Below are 25513 nucleotides of genomic sequence, written 5' to 3'. Positions count from 1 at the left end.
AGGGCAGGATTCATTGCCAGCTGAGTTGGACCATGGGATGCAGAAGGAACTTGCTAATGGTCTGGGCAAACCATCTTTGAGAAACTCTGGCGAGTGGGTGAAGGGCCACTGCTTGTTTCAGGTAGGCCAGATGGCTCGACAGTTCAGTGAATACACAGCTGACTCAAACAGAGCCCTTTCCCTGCCAGTTCATCTGAAATTGCTAGACTTATAGAAAAGATGAAGTGAAAATTTCACTTTGTTCTTAAAACTGCTCTGCTGGGTCATGGAATATAACTCTAAGCAACAGTTTACCAAACAAGAAAAACTGAACAAGTGTGTTGCAAGTGACAGTGACATCCTGTGTTGCAGCTTTGCCTTATCCCTGTGGATGTCAGTCAGCCCCAGAGCAAGCAAGAGCAAGCGCTCATGAGCTTTTCACTGAGAAGCACCTAGAAAGCTCTTTGGTTCCTTGCATAGTCATCACGCCCTCCTCCCCAAGGGTGGCGCCTCTTGTCCTCGTAGGGTGGTCTGAAGGTGAGCTGCATGGTCCTGGAGAGCCAGACGAACAGGGGTCAGCCCCACAGCTTCCTTGGTGTAGAGCCTTTTTAAGTGGGGCTGCAGCCATGAGTGGCAGGCTGAGCCCAGCAGCAGAGGCCTATAGGTGGAATAGGTCCTGCTGGTGCTGGGATGAGAGCTGAACCCCTTCCTCTAGTCTGGTCAAAATCTTGATGGTTCCCACTAAAACACAATATGTAATCCAGTACTGAAATAATTTTTATTTAACTTGCTAAGTAACAACACAATTGTGCTCCTTTTGAAAAAAATTGCAGACCATTAGCCTTAAGAGTCTTGGTAGCTGCCTTGATGCTGCCCCTGCGTGGTAATGAGAGTTGCAGGGGAGATATCTCTGGGGAAGGAAAACTGGCCACGCCCCAAGCATCAGAGGCAGGTTTGGCTCATCAACAAGCAGAAGGCCACTGTATTTGAGGTCAGCCCCTGTCCAGCAAGTGGCAAGAAAAGGTAGCTTAATTTGACTATGGCAACATTTATGGAGGTATATCGTAGAAGCAATTGATTCTCTTTGTTCAAAAGAATGGTGCTGCTATCCACATCCAGGTGTTTGAGGCCTTGCAGAGTAGGAACAGGGCAGATGTGCTTCCTGTGTCCCCCCAAGAAAAGCCATTATGGGAGGCAACCCAGGATTTGTCCCTTGGGACTGACAAACTGAGCTGGCCTGTTTCTGTAGAAACAAGTTCCTCTTCTGATACTGGTGGAATAAAAAGGGGTACCCTTCCCATGGAAATATTTTCCAGAGCTTTTCTGTGCAGGTGCAAAAGAACCCAAGCAGCTCTCACGGATGCTCGGGGGTCTGGCAGACCTTGGGACGCAACCCCTTGGGCAGCTTTGGGTTGATAAAAAAGGCTTTCAGGAAAAGGTCCCGGACTCTGTGGGGGAGGTAGTGGTGGATGAAGTACATGAGCCACAGGCCTCTCCCTGGGTAATATTTTAGCAGTGGGTTGGTGGAAAGGAGGCCATCAGTGATACTGTCTACCACAGAGCTGAGGTCCTCCACAGCCACCTTCATGAAGTCCACAAACTGCTTGTTGATTTCCTCAAGATACTCCTCTCCATAGGCTTCAAGAAGGTCAGCAGGTAATGCTGCGAGGAGCTGATCCTTCTTTTTCTTCCAATACTCAGGGTTACAAGTGCCACCTGAAAAAAGTAAACCAGGGAAAGGGGGAGAGGAGGAGAGCTTAATCTTTCATAAGGCTTTGGAGAAGGCTGGTGTTGATGTAAAGTTTGGTCTTCCAAGAACCTCAGTTTGTATTTTTAAGTCATGACAGCAGAGAATGCTTGCCTGCTTGCTTTTGCTGTAGACAGTATGCAACATTCTCACAATCATTTAGACACATTCAGGGTCCCTGCTGCAGGTTCCACACAAATTAGGGTCACTAGTCTCCTGTTCAAGCTCTGTTGTAAGGCATTCTGGAATACCCACTTGAGTAGGGTAGCAAGGTTTCCCTGAAAGACCCCGGTTGGTCTTCCTCTGGAATGGGTGGTGGTCTTGCACCCACAATGTGGGTGGTCTTGCAGACAAATGTCCACTGACAAGGACTGTTTGGCAAGACCTTGGGCTGACTCAGTTCATTTCCTGAGATGCATTTAGTTTCCTGGGAAGTAGTTGAGCTCAGAAGAGAGCAATGAAAAATCTCATAGGAAAGTAGCAGAGATCTTAGTGGAGGTACAGGTATATGTTGTGTTTCCATGTGTTAGAAAAATACATGTATCCATACATGGCACAGCATCATCCAATGTTCAGCCTTACCCGTTTTGAAGTACCCTGGAAAAATAACGCTCACTCTGACCCCCCAGGGTGCAAGTTCACACTGGAACGTGTCCATCAGAAGGCTGAGAGCCGCTTTGGAGGCACCGTAGCCGGCTAAGCAGGGGTAGGGCATGTTGCCTGGAGGAACACAAGCAGGCCTTACGGTCAGTCTCAGAAGGCTTAAAGGCCTCCTCCCCAGAGATCTCCACCGGTCATTATGTTTGAGAGCAGATCCTTGTCATCACCCTCTTAATGGATCAAGGCTGCCAGCAACTTTAGCTGCAGCTACATTTGCATGCATTCTTGGGTAATTTAACTGGGCTTCACACAATTGCCTCGGTTCACACAGCACACCAAACCGTACACTAACAATGGAGGCTGGGTTCAAGAATATGCTAGATAAAGTAAGGCTGGTTAGTTTGTTAAGTTAATTAACTTAACGTGCCAAACCAAGATCACTGATGAATTGCTGGACAAACTCGTTACCGTAGCAACCCCTTGTATTCTGGGGACCATGTATTTCTAGCAAATGAAGGTATAGACAAAAGCCTCCGAGGATCTGCTAAAGAAACAAAACCAGAGATCTAAAATTGTTTTTCAGGTGGTTGAGTGCCCACTAGCATGATGCTGACTGCCTTTCTTTTTCTCCATCCCTGGAAAAGGAAAACCCAAACTTAGGAGTGGGCCGCCGCTCCCATATGGCTCTGCCTGACCAAGGCTTCTCTTCCGATGGGGCTCCGGGAAGCCCTTGGCTCTCCTTACCAGCCGGGCTGCTGACCGTGACGATCCTTCCCCGAGATGAGCGCAGCAAGGGCAGAAGCCCTTTGGTCAGCTCCAAGGGCCCAAAGAAATTCACCTCCATGCAGGTGCGGAAATGGAGCAGGGGTGTCAACTCCGCATCAGCAATGGTGTCATTGAACCCAGCATTATTCACAAGGCCCCAGAGACCTGCATGTTGAAGCAGAAGATAGGGAAATATGGAAATGCCCACCTCATCTTGAGACAGGGCACTGTGATGGATAGCCTGAGTGGGGAACGAGATTGATGTCAGGTTCAGCCCAAGAACCACAATGAGACCATTCAGTGCAGTAGAGTTCCTTTATTGACTATTACCTATTAGACAGAATCTCACCAGACTAAACTTATCTACAGCTACTATAGAATATACTCCGTGAGGCTCTAGGGAGGAGCCAGCCTCATCCTCTTCGTTTTCCCAGAGTCTTCTTGCGGGCTGGGGAGGTGCTTCCCCTGGAGTGTCTCTCCCCCCTCCCGACAACCTTGAAGCTCCATTCCAGAATCTTCCCCGCTCAGGCTATCCATCACAGGTGCAAAAGAAGTTAGTCAAGCAGGACGGGAAAAAAACTAAACTAAAAATGAAACCTGGCCCTTGACAAATGTTAATCTCCCTGACAGTGGCCCTGGTTACTGTTTTCTGATCACTCCTTCTACCGGGCTGGGCTAATGCCCAAAAGAGCTGTCCTCAGTACAAAACTGCATGCAGAACATCTCACACTCAATTCTCAGCACCATACAGGCCCTCGGAGGAGGACACGCTGGCCAGGGCCCTGGGAGGAGAAAGCAAAAGATTGGGCTCAGTAAAGGATCCCAAGATCAAAGAGCTGACATAGACCATGGAAGTCATCAAGTTGTGGGGGAGGGGAAGGTGTTTTTGAGTCAATAGACACACTTGAAATATTGTGGGCACTCTCCCTTGGAGTCCAAGGGCCGGTGACCAGACACCAGTGGGACACCATTTCAAAGCTTATGGTGATCTTCCCACTCTTGGAAGTCACTAAAATCCTCATCCCCTCATCAGATGATCCCTAGGGATAAGCATATTGAGAAACAGAGGGAAGTGTTCCTAGATACTGGGAGTAACTGCTCCTGAATAGGTGGACACAGCACCATCTATGCGTCTGAAAGCTGACACAACAACATGCCTTGAGCTATTCCCCTAGGAAAGGCCATACGTGTTGGTCATACGCATGCAACCCTGGGCTCAAGGCAGGCTTTGCAAGCCCAACACCATATTGGTGGAGAAAAAGAGGGAGGGAGGGGCCCAGAGGCAGGGGCTGAAACAGCAGAAGGAAGAGGGCTCCTCCTTTCCCCAGGGAGGGTTAAGCTTGTAGGCCAGGGCAGAGAGGGACAATAAACATATCCCCCCCCAAGTCAGAATGATATTTAGACCAGCAGGACTTGCAGCCCCTTGAGGATCAGCCAGGCATTGGGGAAGGGGGCTTCTGGCCACAGGGTCCCAGCAGCATCTGCCTTGCCAATGACCAGTGTCACCAGCAAGATCAGTTAACACTGAGACACAGCAAAAGGCATGTAAGCGCAACTTGATGGAGTCCTCTTCCAGAAAAGAGACGTCGTTCTCCACCCAGAAGTGCTAAGAGTGAGTAGCACTGCTTCTCATTCTGCTGACAAGCAAAGGCATTGTGTCTGTATCTGTGTCTTTACTATGCTAGCAACTGGGCTGAAAAGCTTCAGTTTTTCCAAATCTTACTTTGAATCTGGCCAAGGATTTGGATGAGGCTACCTCCAGTTCTACCTGGTCTGGATCTGTCCTTTTCTAAAAGCCCCTAAAAAGATGGAATCGTCTCTTCATACCTCTGTTGAGAATTCTATCCCTGGATTGCTTCTGATCTCAGATTACCTGTCCTTATGGTCCGTGCCTTGATGTACTGCAGCGCTCGCTGGATGTCCTCAGCTTTAGTAAGGTCCATTTCCACGAGGGTCAACCGTGGTGAGCATGTCTGCCGAAGCTCTTCCGCCCCAGAGCTCTTCAGGTTCAGCACGCTGGCATAGACAGTGAGCCCCAGCCCGTCCAAATGCTGGGCAGCCGCCTTCCCAAAGCCCGAATCACATCCTGGGGGGGCCATAAAGGAGAGCGATGGGTAGAGTTACACAACAATTTCCTGCCCCACCTCACATTTCTGGGTGCCACATGGAAATAGTAATGACCTCACATAGTTGCTATGAAGCTAAAAAAGATGAAAGGACAAAGGTGGGCTGTATCAAAATGTGTGGAAGGGAGGGAGGTATGAATGAATGAATTATGGAATTTTTATGCTTTACACCTTAAGGCATCCAAGAATCTGTTTTATGTTTGTTGTTTTTTCACATTTTTTTAAACTTAAACATAAAACAGAACAGTCACAAGTTAAATGGAGACAAAGTTTAAATGCACTGAATAGATACAGTACATTAGTCTCATACAAAATCTTGTTAGAATTAATTTCAATAGAAAAAATTAAGTACATGCTTAACTTTCCAAATGAGATTGTTGGGGATTTAAAACACTTAACTGGGGTGAAAGGTAATGCCCCTAAAATGGAAAGTATTTGTAAAATATTAGTAAATGCACTAGATCTGCTTATTGGACATGTGGCAAAGGAGAAACACAAGGCGGGAAGAACATGCAGTATTCAAAAGTCACCCAAATGTTCAAAACATTCTGGACTCTGCAGTTGAGTTTTCCTCAGGAACGACTTTGCTGTAAATGACAGTACAAAAGAAGGGAAGGAAGGGAGGAGAAACATTAAAATGAGCACCCCAACCTCGGAAGTGAGAATATGACCAGAGTCTTTTGCAGTTATTATTATTGCCTTATTATAGGAATAAATACCTTAAGAAGACACATTATATGCTGCAACTTTTGGGATGTTGAGATTCCAAAAGTGTTAGCAAAGCTCCTGACTCTAAAGCCAGGAGGACGCTGTCATTTTGTCATGCGGATGATCGAAAGAGCCGCAGCATCAGGAGTGATACAAACGTCCACAAGCCATTTGCAATCTCAGGGAGATTACTTCCTTGATCAAGCAAATAGTTTAATAACAAAAAGTAACCACACCATAAAAAAAAAATGTAACACCAGGAAACAGGTACCCAGAAGTTGGTGGAACTTGCAGGGAGACCAATCAGTTGCCAGGAAAGGCGAAGCCAAGCTGCTCTGATTTTTATCTTCAAAGAATAATATGTCGAAGAATGGATGGTTGGCATCCCAAGGGAGATGGCCTTGTGTTGCGTGTCCACAAATGGAGGAAACACCCAACTTTCAGTCAACTGTTGAACAGAGGGTGTGGTGGGAGCCTATGGGAGGAGGTGCCCTCCATTTTGGTTCCAAGCTCATTATGGAAGAGCCCCTGTAGCTCAGCTAAGACCAGAGTTGCGCGAGAGACCCTTTTCCTCGTTTTGGAGTTTTCCAGCCAACCCAGTAAGGCTGCTCCACCTCGGAATTCTGCTGGGATGGGAAGACCAGAGCTGTGGTGTCTGGCAAAGTGGTGCTGACTGGACAGCGGCCCCAGCCGCTCCTCCCTCAACCCAGGAATACCAGAAGCACTTTCTGTATGGCGCTGGTCCATGTGCCTTGGTGGCCCCATTCCCATATCAGGTCAGCTGGGGATCAGGATATTATGGGAATGCCACAAGGGCTCAACTGACCAGTCAGCTAATGTGAAACCGGCTAGTTGTAGCACAAAATAGATGCCATTTGGCAGAGTTAAATTAACTCTGCCAATCAACTGCCTGGAAGGCGGGGAGGCCCACGCAAGAGCTTTAATCACCAACATCCACAGCTCTTCTCAACTTTCCTCCACTCAGGCTTAACTCCACATGCCGCATGAGGAGGTACCTTCTCACCAGTAACTTTTACCTCTCAATTCAGGACAAGGGAGGCTGGGCCAGGGCCAGGGCCAGGAACAGCCCACTGCAGGGTATCACCCCTGAGCCACAAAGCAGGGGATGGTTCCCCACAAGGCCTAAATGCCCCCTTAAATCTGACATACCAGAACATCACAGAGCAGAACAGACCATAAGCCACCCCCTCCCGCCGGCAATTGCCGGGTCCCCCTCCCCCTCCTCTATCTCCCTCAGCTCCAGTCCCAAGCCAGGAACCGCTGTCTGTGGTGCCACCACTTACAACCTGAACCCAAAGCACCTGCTGATCTTGCCGTTGGCTGTAGAAAGACAGCCGCAAAAGTAGCTTCTGTGGACCCGTCCTGGGTAGCAACGCTACCAGCTGGCAGCAGGGCGCTGCTGCCTGAGCCAGAACTCGCCTTCCCCTAAGTCACCCACTCAGGATTCAGAAGTGAACGGCATCCTAGGGAGCCCTATAGCTTGACCTCCCTAACTGTTTTATTATTCATTCATTTAAAACATTTCCCATTGAAAGAAGACTTGAAGCAGCCTACAGCTAAAATTTAAAGTTGAAAACAATAAGTTAATAAAAACATTTATAAAAATAAAGACAAAAATATAAAATAAGCAAAACAAGCATTAAAACAATAACAGGAAGTAAAATCAGCATCAGAGTTTAAGAAAGTTAAAAACCACAGCAGGATTTACCACATTATTAGAAAGCCTGGGAGAATAAAAATGTCTTTTTCTGGAGCTGAAGAAATAATAAAATGACCTCAGTAGGGAAAGTATTGCAAAGTCAGGGGGCTCCCTCTGAAAAGACCCACTTGCCCTCTGAAAAGACCCACTAAAGGGCCCTGGAGCGGAAGGGACGGGGAGAAATGGACAGGACGGAACTGAAGGGCAGGGCTGGTGTGCTGTTCCTACCACCCAGTGCTAGTCTGAACTCTCATCACGGTATTTTGTGTTACCTGAAGTTTCCAAATGATCTTCCGGGCAGCCCTAGGAGAAAGTGCCAGGTCATGGTTTATTGTAATGAGGGAGCCTCCACCGGAGTCAGGCTATTGCTGGTTCAGCCTAACCTGGTGAAAGATGCTCTCTGGTACCAAAGCCCTTGTGGCTCTGGCAAAGACGGAGCCAGAAGCACCCCAAGCTGTGAACGTGATCCTGGGGCCCATCCAGAACAAGCCACCCTCCACTCCCCTGGAGAGAGACCCTTCGCTGTCTTGCCTGGACCAGCTGCTCCCTGCCTTGAGCCTTGAGCGGTTCGCAGTTGTCACTGACCGCTTGGTCCGGACCTACGATGGGCCTTTGTGGCTTTGCCGGTTTCCCTTCCGTGCCTGCCCCAAACCGTTCAAAGCCACGGTGGCTTTTAGGAACTACAGCAGCAGACCTCAGGCCTTCCCAACATGGCTGCGTGAATCTAAAACCAAGCGTGGAAGGCTGTGGGTTTCTCACAAAGACACTGGACGTAAGAAGGGCTTGTGCTGGAAACGTTCCTGAAGGAAGACCAGTCCAAAGCCTGCAGTTCTGCAAGGGGGGAGGAAGGTAGAGAGATTTCTCTCAATTTGTTAAACCCCTGTCAAATGTTTGTGCCATTATATTTATTCTACTACTTACAGCTTGCTTGGAAGGTACAAGCATGAATTAGTTTTAGGATTCAGTATTTTGAGCAAGCCCAGAAAGTCGGTTGATTCACGAAGCAAGTGTGTGGCGCATGCCAACCCGTGTCTTGATGGTACAATGCAGAACCCTGTTCAGGTGCCCACGGCTCCGGGGTTGCCTCTTTCTAAATCCAGCCTCGAAGGAGAGAAAGGCAGAGCCCAAACGGCGCCCATCACACTTTCTTGCTGAAATTACAGCCAGCGCCATGTTAAAAAGGAGGGTGGGGGAGGGGGAAAAAGTAGGTATGGCTGGGTTTTGTATCAGGAAACCCTGGGCGGAGTAATGGTGCACGTTGGGAACAGTGATGGGTCAGTAGGAGGGGGAAGCCTCAGGGGGCAGCCTGTCCACGGCCAAGAGGGAGGGGTACACTATTACTACTTGCTTCCATCCCTGTGAGCTGCACAATGGAAGGAGGCCTTGTCCTTTTGCATGTCCTCCAAGCAGCTGCTCTTGGCTTACAACTCAGGGCAGGAGAGACACTGCTCCTGAGGCAGCCCCAGATGAGTGGAGAAACCTGGCTGGGGAAAAGCCTCTCTCCTCACCAGGCTCCCCAGGAGGGGGGCTTGTCTCGCTCAAGCCAAGCGGGAGAGAAAGAGGAGGAATGGAAACCACCCCCAGCAACTCAAGGAACAGGATGTTCTTTTTCTCTCTGATAGGGATGGTGAGAGAGCTTCCCTTCCCAGCAGATTTATGGCAACATTAACCATTAACAGCGCCAGGCCAACTGCCAGCCCACAAAGTGGAGGGTGCTGCAGGCTGGTCTGCACACCGCTGCCACTCCCTCTCAACCTACATTTCCACCCAGATGGCACGAAATCAGCCCAGCCCAGCCACCAATGGGCGTTTTCTCTCATGTGGCCAAACGAAGGGCCACCCTTAAGCTCAGGACTATATAGAAAAGGCAATTCTACATTTCTAACAGCACTTTTATATTTACTGTAATCTGCCCCCAAACCAGCCAGTGACAGGGAAGCAAACAAATATTATAAATAAATATGCATGCTTAAGTGTGTGGAAATCCTTAATGGTGAGGGTATGAGTGTGTGTGTGTGTCTTCGTTGTTTAGCAAGGAACCTGTTCCCACTCTGGCTGGAGACCACTCCCCTGGATTCAGAGCCGTTCTAGGCGGATGAGATGACCCAGCCTACCATCTAGATTTCCTTAAACCCAATCTTCCAAATGTAGGAGTGGCAGAGCCACTGGCCTCCACAAGCCCCTATGATACTGAATGAGAAGGAGACACACCTGAAATGTTTGGGGCTCTCCCAGTTTCTTAATTTTCTCCTTATCAAGAAAGCCGTTTTGTCAGGTCTCAGCTCCCTTCACAGAACCTGGAGAGGGGCGTTTCTCAAAGGAGCAAGAGTACATCTCATCACTGAACGCACCTGTGTGATCTCTATCTTCTAATTGCTGCGCCAATCTGATGTTCCTCCAGAAGGTCAGCATAAGTGGCTGTGGGGAACAAACGGTTTGCAACTTCTCTGGTCCAGATGATTGGTGAGCTTTAGCCAGGCCCCAGTGTTGCTCTTTAGGCTGCACCAGGCTCTCCTCGGAACGGTGGGCAGCCACTGTGCAGCCCGGGGTCACCAAAGTGCACCCTTAGGACTCCAGAGCCCTTCCCCTGAGTTGTTGGCATTTCTAAAGAGGCCGCTCAAGGTCCCTAGAAATGCAGATGCTTTAGAATCCTGCATATTTGTCAACATCTGAGTTTTTCCGTCAACATCTTTCTCTGACAAAAAGGAAGATTTTAAAGTAATTTGGACATTTTTCTTTCTGGAGTTGCTTTGTTTAGGATAGAATTTTCTAGGCCTTTTTTCTTTTAATTTTAATGTTGCATCACATTTCTAGTACATGTATATGCATACACTAATTGTTCTGTTAATTAGCTTGTTGAAACAAAATAGGTTTTAAAATAATATATCACAGATTCAGGTTTCACGTCAGAGGTCGCCTAGTTCAACTTTCTGCTCGGTGCATTTTGGACAGATGGCTGCTCAGCCTTTGTTTTAAGATCTCCAGTGATGAAGGACAGGCCTTTTCATGAGGCAGCCTATTCCGCTGGTGGGCAGCAGTCACCCTCCAGAAAACACAAGCCTACAGTCTCAACCTCATGGTTTTGGTCTTGCCCTCCAGAACAGCGGAGATTGGGCCCATTCCCTCCTGTAAGATAATCTTTACATAGCTGAAGACTGCTATCACCCATCCCCTCAGTTTTCTCTTTCACCAAATCAAAGGTAGCCAGTTCCATTCCTTGTTCCTCATTGGACTTGGTCTCCAGGCCCCTCACCATCTCCTTAGCCCTCCTCTGCACTCACACAGTTTGCCTCTATCCTTTTCACACCGCGGTGCCCAAAACTGGACTCAGGATTCTCAGCAGGGCCTAAGCGAAGCAGAGTGGAGTGGGACAGGGACTTCGCACGATCTGAGCTCTGTGCTCCTGTTAATACATCCCAAAATCGCTTTTGCCTTTCTAGCAGCTGCATCACACTATTGATTCATGTCCCACTTGTGACTTCCAGAACACCCAGATCTTTTTCACATGTACTACTGCCAGGCTAGATCTCCCCCCTCCTATTTTGTGCCTTTTAATTATTTTCCCAGTTAAATTTCATCTTGCTCATTTTGGCCCATTGTTCAAGCCTGTCCAGATCTATCTCTATCTTCTTGTTCTCTCCTAAAGACTTAGCCACTTCTCTAGGGTATGTGTCACTCACAAATTTGACCATCATCCCCTTCCTCCAGGTCATTAATAAAAATGTTGAGCAGCCCAGGGCAGCCCAGGACAGAGCCTCGTGGCACCTCTCGGCCTTCTCTCTAGTTTGATGGGAAGCCACCTTCAGTATGAATACTCTCGGCTGTCATTCTGCGCATTTATGAATCTAACGGTGGCATGCTAGACCCAGCTAAAATGTGTTGGGTAATTTGTGATTCACTATGTTGCAGAAACACAGCCTTTGTCTTGGCCGATATCTTATGTTACAATGTGAAGTCAGCAGCTGTGGTTTGTTCACCAGGGTCTAATTTAGTATGCTTTGTGAATCCAGCCCATGTTTCAGAAAAAAAAACAGTGTGCCATAGAGTTTTCTATTGAGGCATTAATTGCACAACGGCTCTGCATGGAAAATGTTGTTTTCCAACTGCAACTTCCCATGTTTTCCTCACTGTTTTGTCCATTTTTTTCCCTAAATGTTATGGAGGGAAAGATGAAACAGCTGCACAAGGTGTTTTGAATAGTCACACTGAGCTCCTCAGTGCCTCCCACTCCTGATCTTCTGAGCCCATCCAGAAAGATACCATGATTGATGGTATCAAAAGCTGCTGAGATCGAGGAGCACAAGGATGGATACGCTACCCCTGCCCTGAGCCTGCTAGAAATCATCTACAAGTGTGATCAGTGGTGTCTCAGTGCTACAACCAGGCCTGAATCCTAACTGAAAAGTCTTCCTCCAGGGCCCTCTTGAGCTGCAACAACCTTCCCTGAAAAGGGAAGGTGGGAGACTGGACAAAAAATGTCAAATTTCATGGGTCTAGCACTGGTCATTGAGGTCCCAGTTGCGGGGGGGGGGAGGAAAAATGGGCTTAATGGCTAGTCTCTCGTGGGGTGTGCAGGGGCAGTTCTCTCCCTTCTCCTGTTTAGCATTTACAGGAAGCCACTAGGAGCACTCATCCAAAGGTTCGGAGTTCAATACCATCAATATGCTGATGTTACCAGCTCTATATCATCAGTCCAGGCCAGACTGCTACTGAAGCCCTGTCCCAGTACTTGGAGGATGTGAGGGAGTGAAGAATAAAAGTGAACCCTGGCAAGACAGAGTTACTATTTGCCCACTGGGATTCTTTACCTACTCCAGTGGTGTTTCCTGACAGGATGGCATTACCCTTGAAGGAGCATGCTCACAACTTGGAGGTCCTTTTGGACTTGCAGCTCATGCTAGAACAGCAGATGGAAGCCACGATCAGGGGCCTTTTCTCAGCTTTGGCTGGCGCACCAGTTGCAGCCCTCTCCGAGGCAGGAAGATCTTGCCACAGTGATTTCTGCCCTCATCACCATCCACTTAGATCACTGCAATGCACTCTTCATGGGGCTGCCTTTGAAGATCACTCAGAGGCTGCAGTTGGGTCAGAGTGTAGCATGCACCAGTGGGAGCACATTACACCAGTCTTGTGGGCCTACGCTGGTTACCAAGAAGCTCCAAGGTCCAATTTAAAGTGCTGGTGAAACTACAAAGCCTGGGATGGCTTGGCTGTGCAGTTATTTGCAGAAGCACATTATCCCATTGGAATCAGCCCGATCAGTTCAATTTAGCTGGGAGAAACTGCTAGAGGTACCCAAATCTGGGAAGTGGGAGGCAAGGATTGGTGGGGACTGCCTTTCAGAAGCTACACTAGTCCTTTGGAACAGCCTCCCAGGGAACATCCAGTTGGCTCCCATCCTAACTGCCTTTTGAAATCCGCTCAAAACAGCCCTTCCAGAGATCGTTTGGGCCTTGATTCCAACTTTGGGTTTGTTAATTTAACTGTACCTTATGCTTTCATTAGTGTATGGACCTTTTATTTGTGTCGTTTTATTGTATGCTGTTTCTAGTGTATTTTATCGTGCGAACTGCCAAGAGTCCTTATGGATTTTGCCAACTATCAATGTAAAATAATAATAAAACAAAAGCAATCATCATCGTCACCATCAACCTGTAAACAGTACAGGACCAAGTATGTTTGCAATCCTGGCCAACCTGTGTGCTACATTTAAATTGGAAAAATAAAAAAATAATTATACGGTGGGGGAGACTGCACAACAGTACATGTGAATAGGACCTGGGGCCCTGGGGAGTCATAGCTGAACATGGGCCAACAGTGTGATGCAGCTCCAAAAAAGGCAAATTCAGTCCTTAGCTGCCTCGACAAAAGTAAGGTTCAAGAGGGCCATCATTCCTCTCCATTCTCCTTTGATCAGGTGGCCCTTTGACATATTGCATCCAGTTCTGGACTTGCATTTTAGGAAGGAGAGATCACATAGAAACAAGGTAGGGAAAGCATGAAAACAATGGTTTCTGGAATTCTCCTCAACCATTTCATGAGCAGTAGCTCTTACTCTATTTTCTTCTCTGTAACCAAGTATATAGTATACCTCTGAGGGCGTTACGTGCATGCACGAGTGCACACACATTGAAAAGCGGTGGGGGCTGCATATTCTCTGCTCTGGGTCACATGACTGGGAGGGAGGCTTGGGATGGAACAGTCGCCAGCCCTCCAAGCTGCTGCCCAATTTCTGAAGAAGCCTCTAACCGCAGACTGGATCTGGCCCACTTTTGAACCTTTTCTCTCTTTTGCCAGTTTCTTCTATCACCCCAAATCTGGCCTTCTTCCATTCTGATTTTAGGGAGTTATTCCTGCTGATTGACATTCAGAATCCCGAATCCTAAACTCTGGCTCCAGTTGAAGGTGTTTTATATCATTTTGACCTTTTGTAATTTTGTTTTGCCTGGGAAATTGCACTGAAATCCTTCAAGTAAAAAAAAAAAAAACAAGTTAGACAAATTCTACTAGGATTCATTCAGAAATCCTTGTGGGAGAAACCACAATTAGGACTGTTTTTCTGACAAAACATATGCAGTATTTAAATTAATGGAGCCAGGAGGCCCCATCCTTCCAAAGTTAGAAAAGGAGCTTGTTTCTTCAGCTTTAATTCATTTTAGTAAAGATGTGGTTAGGGATTGAGTAGGGAAGCCTGAACTGAAAGGGTTTCCACCAAGCAAATCTCTGCTGCAGCTGAGTCATGTCACGGCTTTGCCCAAGGAGCAGTCAGAAGATGCAGCATCAGGGAGCCCAGACTGCTGTTCCACAGATGGAGCCTAACACATGGCCCAAAATATGGCAAGGAGCCTGTTGAACCCAAGTCAGGGCTCTTGCTAATGAACTGAACTCCTCAGTTCAGCCAAGGGGCCACCTCCATCCTGTTCCACACACCTACTGCTCAACAGACACCACAGGAAGAATGGGATTCTTGATCTTTAAAGCCCATGGTCTTCACTGGGGAAGCGTGGAGCCCAGGAGGGATCTCATAAGGCTTTGCATCTCCATCCCCCTTTGCTGGAACACGTTCTCACCCTGCAGCTCTCCTTGGTGCTGAAATGGTCAACGGCTTCTCCCAAGGTCCTTCGTGCTGGGAATTCCCTTTCTCCCCACCAGAACCACAAGCATCAGGAGGCTTCCCTGAGGAGAGGGCTGAACATGCAACCATTCTCGACCCATGGAATAGGGCACCCCTGCTTTTCCTTCTAGGATCTATAGCTCTTTGCATTTGCATATTGCATGTGCTCATTCACTATTTAGAATACATCCCTCTTTGAAACAAGAGAAGACAGGGGAACTTGCCGTTAGTTTAATCTATGTGACCCTAACATATCAAGCTTGTAGAGAGAATCAGCAGTCAGGCAACTATCAGATATTTAACTATACATTTTTAAAAACCAGTTTGGAGGGTGCACTTTTGATTATGCGACTAAAGTCCTAAAAAGTCCTGAGAGGGCTCAACACTCTCCCTTCTCCTGTTCAACATCTACATGAAACCACTGAGTGAGGTCATCCGCTGGTTCAGGGTTTGGTGCCACCAGTATGCTGATGATACCCAGCTCCGCAGATCAACCCTGAGCCGCACAGGTGATGCTGTCAGTGTATGTCTTGAGTCTGTTCAGGACTGGATGGGGCAGAACAGACTTCGCCTCAATCCTGACAAGACTGAGTGGCTGTTTGGACCCCTGGAGTCAGGGATGTCACCATCCTTGGTCTTGGGTGGGGCTGCATTCCCCCATTCAAACTGGTGCACAACTTGGAGGTCCTTCTGGACTCACAGCTACTGCTTGAAGAGCAGGTGGCAGCTGTGACCAGGAAGGTTTTGCACAGGTTCTCCTGGTGTGCCAGTTATGCCCCTTCTTTGATCAGGAGGCCCTCCAGACAATTACTCATGCCCTGGTCACCTCAAAATTGGATTTTTGCAATGTGCGCTATATGGGGTTGCCCTTGAAGACCACCTGGAAGCTACAGCTGGTTCAAAATGCGGCGGCACAAGCAGTAACAGGTGCCTCTCAGTGTGCCCATGTGTCACCACTACTATGCGAGCTGCTACTGGCTGCCAGTCAACTTCCAAGTGCAATTCAAGGTGCTGATTATTACCTATAAAGCCCTCTATGCCAGAGGGCCTGGATATCTAAGAGACCGCTTATCTGCAATCATTTCTGCACACGCGTATGTTCGAGAAGACTGGGTACATTCCAGGTCCCCTCTATTAAACATTGTCATCTTGCAGGACTGAGGAAGCGTGCCTTCTCCGTCATGACCCCCACCCTCTGTAACAACATCCCCCCCAAGATAAGGACAACACCTTTTCCTGGGGCTCTGAAAACCTGGTTTTGGCCCCAGGTCTGGGGTTGATGTCTAGGGCCCCCGTTTTGTTTTGTTGATTTGGCTATTGATAAATTCATTTTAGACTGGGCTGGCCATCTGATTTGGTGTTTTTAACTGTTTTTATGATTTTTTTTTCTCATTTTGTACACCATCCAGAGTCTATTGGAGTTGGGTGGCTAATCATTTAAATAAATAAATTAAATTAAATTAAATTAAATTAAATTAAATTAAATTAAATTAAATAAATAAATAAATAAGCAATGCTTTGAAATAAAAATACTATCACATTACATTAACAAAAATCTATGGTGGCACGTAAGAAGTGAAGCTTCTGATCTGATGACTCCTCAGCCATCTTCACTGGTCTCTAAGGCTATTCCCCTCCCTTCTCCACCCCCTGCCCACCCCCCATCAGAGATGTCAGGAAGCTCCAGAGGGACATTCTGTCAGGCCTGGGGCTCCATTTGAACCCAGACTCCTCACCTCTCTACCATCCACCCCCCAAGGCCTTGAACACTGAGACCAACTCAAGCACTCCTATTGCATCTCATCTAGCAATACCTATATAAACAGAGAAGCAGATCAGTGAAATGGTTTCTTATTTATTTATCTGTTGAATTTCTATGCCACCAGATTCCAAAGTCCACTTCTGGTAGTTTAGATAATAAAATATGAAACATTATCCAAACATAAAAACTGGGAGACAATCAAAGGATGTTGACTAGTTGGAGGGGTGAACTGCTTCTATGAGAAGCCACCACTGCTTATTGCAGGAAACTATTCATTTAATCCTTAAGATCCCACCAATATAACATTTAATTTATACCTCACCAGTCACTTCCCAAATACATTTTACAGTATAGGTACACTCATACATGCGCCTATATACTTTCTTAGTAGCTTAGCATGTAGTAAGCAAGCTTTTTAGCACTTTAAAGTAGTTTGATAATCCTGCTATTTGTTTTTAATATTTAAGGGGGGTTAGTAATAGTTTTTAACTATTGTTAAAATTAAACAATTAACAATATTGTTTGCATTCATAGCATTTTAGTGAACTATTTCCTTTACTTTTATTGTTTTTAGAAATACTTATGATTTTTAATTTGAGGCTTGTAACTTTTTATAATTGCTCAGAATGTTGGTCAGTGACCATAACAATAAATACTGTATGTCTCTCTCCTTTGGGTGGGGGACACACATTAACCAAAATTCAAATTTAATCTGCATAAACAACAATTTTTCTTTCTGTAGTAGATGGACTCTGAGTTTCCTTTGGTTCCAATGAGATTTTGGGGGGCTGCCTCCAAGTCAGGTTTTGACTCCTGGGGACCGCCTGGACAAGTCCCTGCAGTCCTGTTGCCAAGGCTTTTCGGAAGCGGTTTGCCCTCGCCTGCTTCTTCCCAGGGCTGAGAGGGAGGGGCTGGCCCCCGGCCACCCGGTTGGCTTTGTGCCTCAGGCGGGACTAGAACTCAGGGTCTGCCGGTTTCTAGCCTGGTGCCTTAACCACTACACCACACTGGCTCTTCCAATGAGAATAGCTTGAATAAAAACAATAGCTATCATTTTACTATTGCTTTATTTTACATAACCCGGTTGGTTTTAAACAAGCATGTACATGAAATGGATTTTCTTTTGGGTTATCTTTGGTCTGGACTACTTTAGGAGAGATGCATTAGTTTGCATTTGCATATTTTAACTGGTGGGAAATATTTTGTGGAGAGCTGTCCTGAACACGTCCTTTAAATTGTGAAGGTTAAATCTGACAATTCCAACTTCTCCTCCAAACAGCAAAAATAGGAAGGAGCCCTAGACAATGGCCATGCGCAACTTCTCCTGAGATCTACTGAGGCAGAGATTGCTACACCCATCCCAATCCCATGCCCCACAGCACTGGGAAAATAAAGTCTTTGAAAGGAAACGAAACCTCCGGAACATGGCCACACAGCCCGGAAGACCCACACTGGCCACGGTATGCCGGCCGTGGAAGCCTTCGACAATGCACAAGAAATTCTACTCTGACTTAGTATCATCTTTGACTAGACACAAATCAATGAGGAGTACTTAACTGTGGAAGTGGAAATAGTCCTGTTTTGCTTTTTAAGGGGGACAAAAACTCAAACATGCTTCTTGGACTTCAAAAACAGAGGCGAACAAGCAGAGCAATGATAAATAGGATCCCACGGTAGGAGAGGCCAACGGAAATAGAAGCCGAGACAGGCGGGAGTGCCTGAAGAAGGAGAAGTTCAAAGCAGGGCTGCAAACAATTCCCCCAAGAAGAAGAAGAAAAAATTGAGCTGCGCAAAAAGCTGAATAAGAGCATATACAGGCAACCTAGAGTCACAGCTCAGGAAAATAAAAGCTTCCAAGAAGCTGGCACCAGCAAAAGACACCAAGAGGAGTAAAAACAGCACCTGTTGACATATTCAGGTTAAAAAAGAAAAGGTAGCCGGCTGCTCAGCGAAGGAGGCACAATGTTAACAAGCAACAAGGCAAACCCAGAGCTGCTTCTGCTGGTTCAGTTTTCTCCAACAAAAATATTATGAAGAGCAGGAACAGGGTCGAGACTGAAGCCTGTCGGAACCTCGGTCAGGGAATTCCTCCTTACCTTGAATGAGGCCAGATGGGCTGTAGCGTAAGGTATGAATTCTCAGCTCTTCCCTCTCAGCAATCCTGAGAATTGGGGCAACCCCAGAGGACAGGAGAGCAAATGCCCTCTCTTCAAAAAAGGGGAAAAAACAAATGACAGAGTAGGTGGTTTGTTAGCGATAAACATTCTAGAGCAGATCATAAAAGGATTGATCTGTGTGTACCCTGAAAACAATACAGAAATTAGCAGGCGTAACCATGGATTTGGCAAGGACTAATCTTATCTCATTTTTAGATAAGGTAACTTCCTTAATAGACTTTGGGAATCCTCTAGGAATCATATAACTCGATTTCAGCATGACATTGGCTGTGGTTAAGTGTGGTTTGGATGGAATAATAGTTAAGCGGACACATACTGGTTTCCAAAATCATATTAAGAGTGGTTCAATGGTTAAAGTTGAAGAGAGGCGCTTCAAGGACTGGTCCTGGGTCCTCTAGGTTTCAATATTTTCATTAAAGATTTGGTTGAAGACATTCAGGGAACACTTATCAAATTTGCAGATGGTACTAAATTAGGTGGGATAGCTAATAGCTTAGAAGACAGAAAAAAAATCTTGACTTAGGAAAGAAAGTTCACGTGTGCAACTACAGAATACCTGGCTTGGTCATAGTATTTGTGAAAGACATATTGGAATTGTAGTTGACTGCAAACTGAATATGAGCCAGCATAGGGATGTGGCTTTAAAAAAAGAAAATACAATTTTAGGCTGCATGAGCAAAAGTATAATTTCCAAGTCATGGGAAGTAACCCTTGTAGCCTATTCTGCTTTGGTCACATTCCACCTTCAGCACTCTCTCTAGTTGTGTAGTGTGGCATAGCGTCTGGAAGGATTCTGAGAAATTCTGGAAAGCCTTATGAAGAGAAGCTGGGTACTGTATGTTTACTCCTGAGAAATATGACTAAGGGGAGATATGATAACACTGTTCAAATATCTGAAAGGTTAGAAGAAGGTCAGGTCCTGTTCACTTTCATTCCAGAATGCTGGACAGAGAAGTCTAATTCTACATGAATACTCGAAAAAACTTCCTCACAGTAAGAAGAGTTTGACAGGGGAACTAATGACCCAGAGAGGTGATGAGCTTCTCTTTGCTGGATGTGCTCAAGCGAGGCTAAGCTGGGTTGCTTCAACCTGGATTCTTGCACGAAGCAGGGGTTGAGCTTTGTGACTTCGAGAACCCCTTTCAAGTCCAGGATTCACTTCCTTATTTGAATTATTCTTGTTCAAGCAGGTTCCCAAAATCTGGGACAATTTCTAGAAAGGACTGGAACCACCATAACACTGTGTCCCACTGACCCAACCAGCAAAATAGCCCAGAAAATGCTAATAGTAAAAGAATTGAGAGACCAAAGCAAGCAAAAAACATTATACTGCCCCATCCAGTTCCTAATTCACCAAGGGGATCAAATCTATTTCCCCCCCAAATCTGGATTTGATCTAAGTAAAGACTAGCTAAAGGTTGCAAACTCGAGCTATACAGATTTCTATTTTTAATTAAAACCAAATGGATTCCAGTGGTTGGCAAGTACTGTGACCAAGAGTAGACTCCTAGCACAGCTGAAGGAACAGCCCCAAGCAAACTGTCTTAACCCAGCTGGCCCGAAGCAATTCTAAACTTATCTTCCTGGAGATAAGAGAACCTGCCAGAATCACTAAAATGGTTTGCAGTAGCAGTTTTGAATTTTTGGAATATATATAGTTTGACTAGGAACAGGCTGTACAAGAAGCAGCTAATGCGTCCTTGTACCGCATGGCCAGATGTGTCTAATTAGGGCTTCACCTCACTTTTGTCCTGTGAAAATCACAGCTGGATGGCTGCAAAAAGCAGAGAGGGAATCGCCCCCTTCAAGCAACTCTCCCAGTTGGGAGATAATCTGGCTTTAGCATAGCCTCTCCTGAGCCCCAGCAGCAAACATTTGACCCAGAACCAGAGAAACGTCCTTTGGATGCTCCTTGAGGCTTCAAGCTACTGCTGATACAAGAATTTCAAATTAAACACGCTTATAAGCCTCCAGACTAATATACTCTTCTGAGTTATAGTTCAAAACCCCCCAGATGACGCCATCTGAAAACACAGGAAGAATTGTATGTAGAGTTTGCTGGATAATGTATTACCTTGAAAAGCATTCCCTGCTTTTCTTCCCACAAGAAACTTCCCTGTCTAAATGCACAGTTAGTAGCTGTAATTTTGCCCTGAACCAAACTGCTCCTTGCAGCCCAGTTCCTCTGCTTGGCCATCCCCCACCCCCCCACTCCTGTTTTCATACAGAAAGACTGAGCCTGAGATTGGGGTATACCACTAGCTGATGTCACCATCACCACCACCTTAAGGCGAATATGTGTAGCTCAGGGTTGAACTGTGGAGTTCGTGGGGTTCTCTGAGCTTGGTTCTTTTCTTGCAAACCTGGCTTCATTACCTGGCTAGGTAACATCTCCAGTGCTAAAATGGGATGGGGTTTGCTCTCTGTTTATGTGCTGTGGCCTGCCTTGCCAGTGCTGGCGGGTTTTTTTTTGTTTTGCTCCTCTGGTAATTCCTTGATTGGCATATGTTTGCTGCTTGATTGTGTGCCTGGTGGTAACCGTTGCTTATCTGGGTGATGATTGCTGGCGAGGCAATCTTCTGGTCTTTTGTCTCTTTTGAATAGTATGTAGATGCTATTAATCTCCATGTGTCTGTTAATTGCTGCCTTGTCTGAATACTAAGCTTCCAAGAATTCTCTTGCATTTTTGGATTCAGCTTGGTCTAAAATGCTGACAGTTTCCCAGTTAAAACTATAGTTGAGTCTGTCCATGTGTTGTGAGATTAAGGAGTTTTCATCATGTCTTCTGACCGCTAGTTGGTGCTCGTGGATGCGCTCTGCTAGTCTTCTGCCTGTCTGTCCTATGCAGTGGTTGTTACAATCCTTACACTGTATGTTGTAGATGACTCCTGCTTTTTCTTCTTGGGCTACTGGGTCTTTTGGTTTACTTAGGGTATTTTGGAGTGATTTTGTTGGTTTATGTGCTACAGAGATGCCATATGGTTGTAATAGTCCATTGGTGGTTTCTGAGACGTTTCTGATGTATGGCAGTGTGATCCTTTTCATAGCTTGTGAAGGTTGTGTTGTAGTAAGTTTGATAAAATTACATGGATATCCATTTTGTTGGAAGATGTTGTATAGGTGGTCTTTTTCCTTTTTCTGCTGTTCTGGGTTGCTGCAGTGCATTTCTGCTCACTTGAACAATGTTCTTACACAGCTCCTCTTGTGGGAGGTTGGGTTGTTGCTTTGGTAATGGAGTACTTGATTGGTGTGGGTTGTCTTCCGATGAACTTGGGTTTCTAATTTGCTGTTGTTTCCTCTGCTGATGAGGATATCCAGGAAGGGTAGCGTGTTGTTGTTTTCTTCCTCTCTGGTGAATTTTATTCCTTCGAAGATGTTGTTGATGGTTTCATGTGTCTTCTCCAGTTGTTCCTTTTTTATTATGACAAAGGTGTCATCTACATACCGGATCCATACTTTAGCTTGGATGTGAGGCAGTGTTATAGCTTCTAGGTGTTGCACTACAGTCTCTGCTGTGAGTCCTGACAGTGGTGATCCCATGGTCTGCCCAGGTCTTTCTCCCCCGCCCCAGACCCTCCCGGGGCTCACTTGCCCGCCCGGCTGCCAAGGCGGGGCCCTTCTCCAGCCTTCCCTCGGTCTGCGGTCCAGCCGGAGCCATCAGCTCGGCCGGCGTGCCTGGCCTCATCGAGCCGGCGCCAGGGGCCGCCCCCTGCGCCCTCCCCCCCCCCCCCGGCACACGCATTCTTCCCAGCCAGCCCCAGCCTGGCCTCAGGGCGCGCTTGACTTTCCCCGCACCCCGGTCTGCTTTCTCCAAAGGCAGCCGCGCAGGAACCGGCTTCCACCAGCCGCCGGTCCTGCTCAGCCGTGGAACTTCCCGGCTCCCGCCGGCGGCGCCAGAACTGATCTCATGGGGGTCATTTCCTCCCGCCCCCACCCCACGGAGCTTTGTTCTTCTGCTACGGCTGTCTTCCACCCAAACGGCCGGAGGCAGGTTTGTCCCTAATGAGGGGCGGGCGCCGCTGACCTCTGGCCTCATCAGCCCCGTCCCGTCCCAGGAGAGGCTCCGGAGCGCCGAGCGCTCTCTAGCAGCGAGACAGCGACGGCCGGGGAGGGGGCTGAAGGAGCGCTGGGCCGCCGGCGCCTGGGCGGGGGGGCAGCGCTCTTGGCGGCTGGAGGAAATGCTGCCCGTGGCCTCAGAAACCTCTGCCTAAGCAGTGGGGCCCTGTACGAGCCCGGGCCTCGGGGACAGGGGAGAAAGCCCTCTGCAGCACTAATTTAAGCAAGCCAACTCCTGTGTTTTGGCGGCGGCGGCGGCGGCGGCGTCAGAAAGTGGTCCAGCAGCCTGAGGTATCTCTCGCTTCGCCCCGCCGCCAGCTGGGTCTCGCAGCCGTGCTGGTCAAAGTGGACTCACCAGCGGTGGCGAGGGCGGCGCTCTGGGCCCCGCGCGAGCTCAAGCGCGCCGTTGCTCGGGGCAGAGCGCGCGGCCATGCCCGAGCAGGGCATCTCTGGTCCTCCCCTTCCCGAGAAACAGGCGACCCCTTTCTGGCTCGGATACGGCGGGCAGTCGGCCGCGGGCGGGGGCCACTCTCCAGGGCCCAGCCGGGCCGGGCCGGGCCACCGCTTCCCGCCTCTTCGGAGCAGAGCGGGGCCGAGTCTCTCGGCAAGGGCGGCGGGCCCCGCTCCTCTCCGGCTCCCGGGCCACTCGGCTCTGGCGAGGCCCCGGCGGGAGCGACTCCAGCCCGGCGAGCGCCGGGGTCGGGCTCTGCGGCCCGCGAAGGCAGCGCTGCCCATCGGCTCCCGCAGCTGAAGCGCCCGAGGGCGGCCAGACTCACCTGTCACCACAACCGCTTTCCCCCCCGCAGGGATCCTCTTCCGTCGGGAGGCGCCGGCTGCGACGAGCCAGCAGGCAGCCCCCGCGAGGGCGGCGCTGAGGGGCAGAGGCAGGACGGCGTGGCCGAGCGCCTGCAGGAGGGCCACGAGCCCCACTCGCAGCAGCAGGAGCCGGCTGAGCAACAGGTCCGAGCGCAGGAGTTGCACCGCGAGGCCGCCGAGGAGGATCAGCCACACGGAGAGGCTGCACGCCCAGCCCAACTCCATGCGGGGAGCGGGAGGCCCGCCGGCCGGCCGTCGGGCCGCCGGGAGGAGAGGCTGGGAGGCTGCGCGTCGGGGAAGGCAGGGAGCCCGGGCCGAGGAAGGCAGGCAGGGGCCGTGCCGGGTGCCCCCCCTGCGCATCTGCCGCACTGTGAGGAAGAAAGCGGCCCAGGAGTTGTAAAAAAGGAGGCAGTTGAAAGGGGAGGAGCTGGCCCTGCCCCGCTGCCAATGGGAGAGGTTCAAGGCTGCCTTTGGGTGGGGGATGCAGGCAGAGGCCCAGGCCCTTGCCCCAGGGTGGCTGCCAGGGGCCTCCGGACTGGCCCTCCTCCCCCAGCCCAGGGTGGCCGCCCAGTCGGGAGGCTGCCCCTCTGGGAAGTCCTGGGCACCAGGACCCGCAAGATGTCCTGGCGCAGCGGGAAGAGCGTGCGGGCTGAGGCCAGTTGGGCCTTCGCCACCTCTGCAACTGAGCAGCATTGAGGAGAGGATCCAAGAGGGGGGCACCCCTCTGAGAAGGCCTCCAGCACCCTCAGACTCCAGGCTGGGCCAGGGGGACGCTCCAGCACCCTGGGCACGCCTCCTACCGGGCAGTCCGGCAGGCTCCAAAGGAGGACTAACTTCGCATTTCAAGTTGTATGGCCTGTATATACATACTCTACTGCTAAAACAGCCGCTGTGCCCTCCCAAAAAGGCAGAGCGGCCGTAAAATGAGATCCAGGGGTAGCCTTGGGAAGGGTAACAGGAGCGAGTCCCATTTTTTCTTCTCCTGGGAAGGAGGCTGGTACAGACCTCTGTGGAAGGGGACCCCATCAGAGAAGAGCTTCCTGGGCTGTCTCTAAGATAGGGCTGAGAAGGAAGAAGGAGGGTTAAGAGCAGGGAGGCCCATCTGGGCCTGTGTTCATAGGCAGCAGGAGCCTTTTTTGCCCTCCCCCGCTATAAAGGCAGGGGGAGGGGTCCCTTCAGCAACTATTTTCTCTGCCAGGGTGGAGGGGTGGAGCAGAGAGCCCCCATTAATCCCTGGGGGGAGCCGGAGCCAGCACTGGAGGCAAGTCACTGACATGAACTCCCATCCGGTTGCACCGCTCTGTCCACTCCGCCAGCCCCACCTGAGGATGCCCTTGCGTCCCCGCTGGGTTTCCTGAGACTCTTTTTCCTCAGGAAGCTGAAGGGTGGGTTGCAGGGGCCTTAGCAGACGGCCATTGTGGGAAAGATCCGGCCAGGTGTCATTGCGTGGGCTGCACTGCCAAGAGCCTGGCCGGGGACATGAGAGGAGGCCAGGCCCTGGGATGCTCCCTGCTCCGCCCCACTGGCCTTTCCAGTCTCATCTGAGCAGCAGCCCTGGCCCTGCGCGCTTCCTGCCCCTTTGCTGGAGAGAAAGTGCTGCAGGTGCAGAAACGGGGTGGCCCAAAGCCTGCAGCTCCTAACAGCAGGCAGTCTAGGGAGGCTTTTGCCAAACCGGTTTGCTCCAGCAGCTGTGGCAGTTTGCCCATTCTGCACAAGGGGAATAGGCGGCAGCTCGCTTCCTGGGAGCAGGGCTCAGGGCATCCCAAGAGACAGGCTGCCGAACCCACAGGGAAGCTGTCCTAGCTGTGAATGGAGCTGCCAGAAGATGCACAAGGGTGAAACCATGTGCCATTCTCTGCTCTCCGTCTGTTTGTCCAAGAAGAACGTCCTTGGACAGCAATTAACAGGTGGCTATTAAAATATTGCAGGAGGAGCCAATGACA

The 25513-nt window shown here is 49.0% G+C and overlaps 1 protein-coding gene across 1 annotated transcript; it reads right to left on the bottom strand.

The window, feature by feature from the left end:
* Positions 1-1206: 1206 nt before the first annotated feature.
* On the bottom strand, positions 1207-23915 carry HSD11B2 (hydroxysteroid 11-beta dehydrogenase 2). The gene is made up of 5 exons (XM_088135470.1): positions 23531-23915; positions 4965-5177; positions 3071-3256; positions 2309-2446; positions 1207-1695 (listed from the first exon to the last, which is right to left on the bottom strand). Exons 1-5 carry the CDS (start codon positions 23793-23795, stop codon positions 1334-1336), a joined length of 1164 nt encoding a protein of 387 aa, XP_087991596.1. The 5' UTR covers positions 23796-23915; the 3' UTR covers positions 1207-1333.
* Positions 23916-25513: the final 1598 nt, after the last annotated feature.

The sequence above is a fragment of the Python bivittatus genome, unplaced genomic scaffold (genome assembly GCF_059951505.1).
Source record: "Python bivittatus isolate LINGU-HERP-01145 unplaced genomic scaffold, Pbiv_v1 ctg000170_np1212, whole genome shotgun sequence".
NCBI classification, from domain to species: domain Eukaryota; kingdom Metazoa; phylum Chordata; class Lepidosauria; order Squamata; family Pythonidae; genus Python; species Python bivittatus.
The sequence above is the reverse complement of the archived record's forward strand: the minus strand, read 5'-3'. Positions and strand labels throughout refer to the sequence as shown.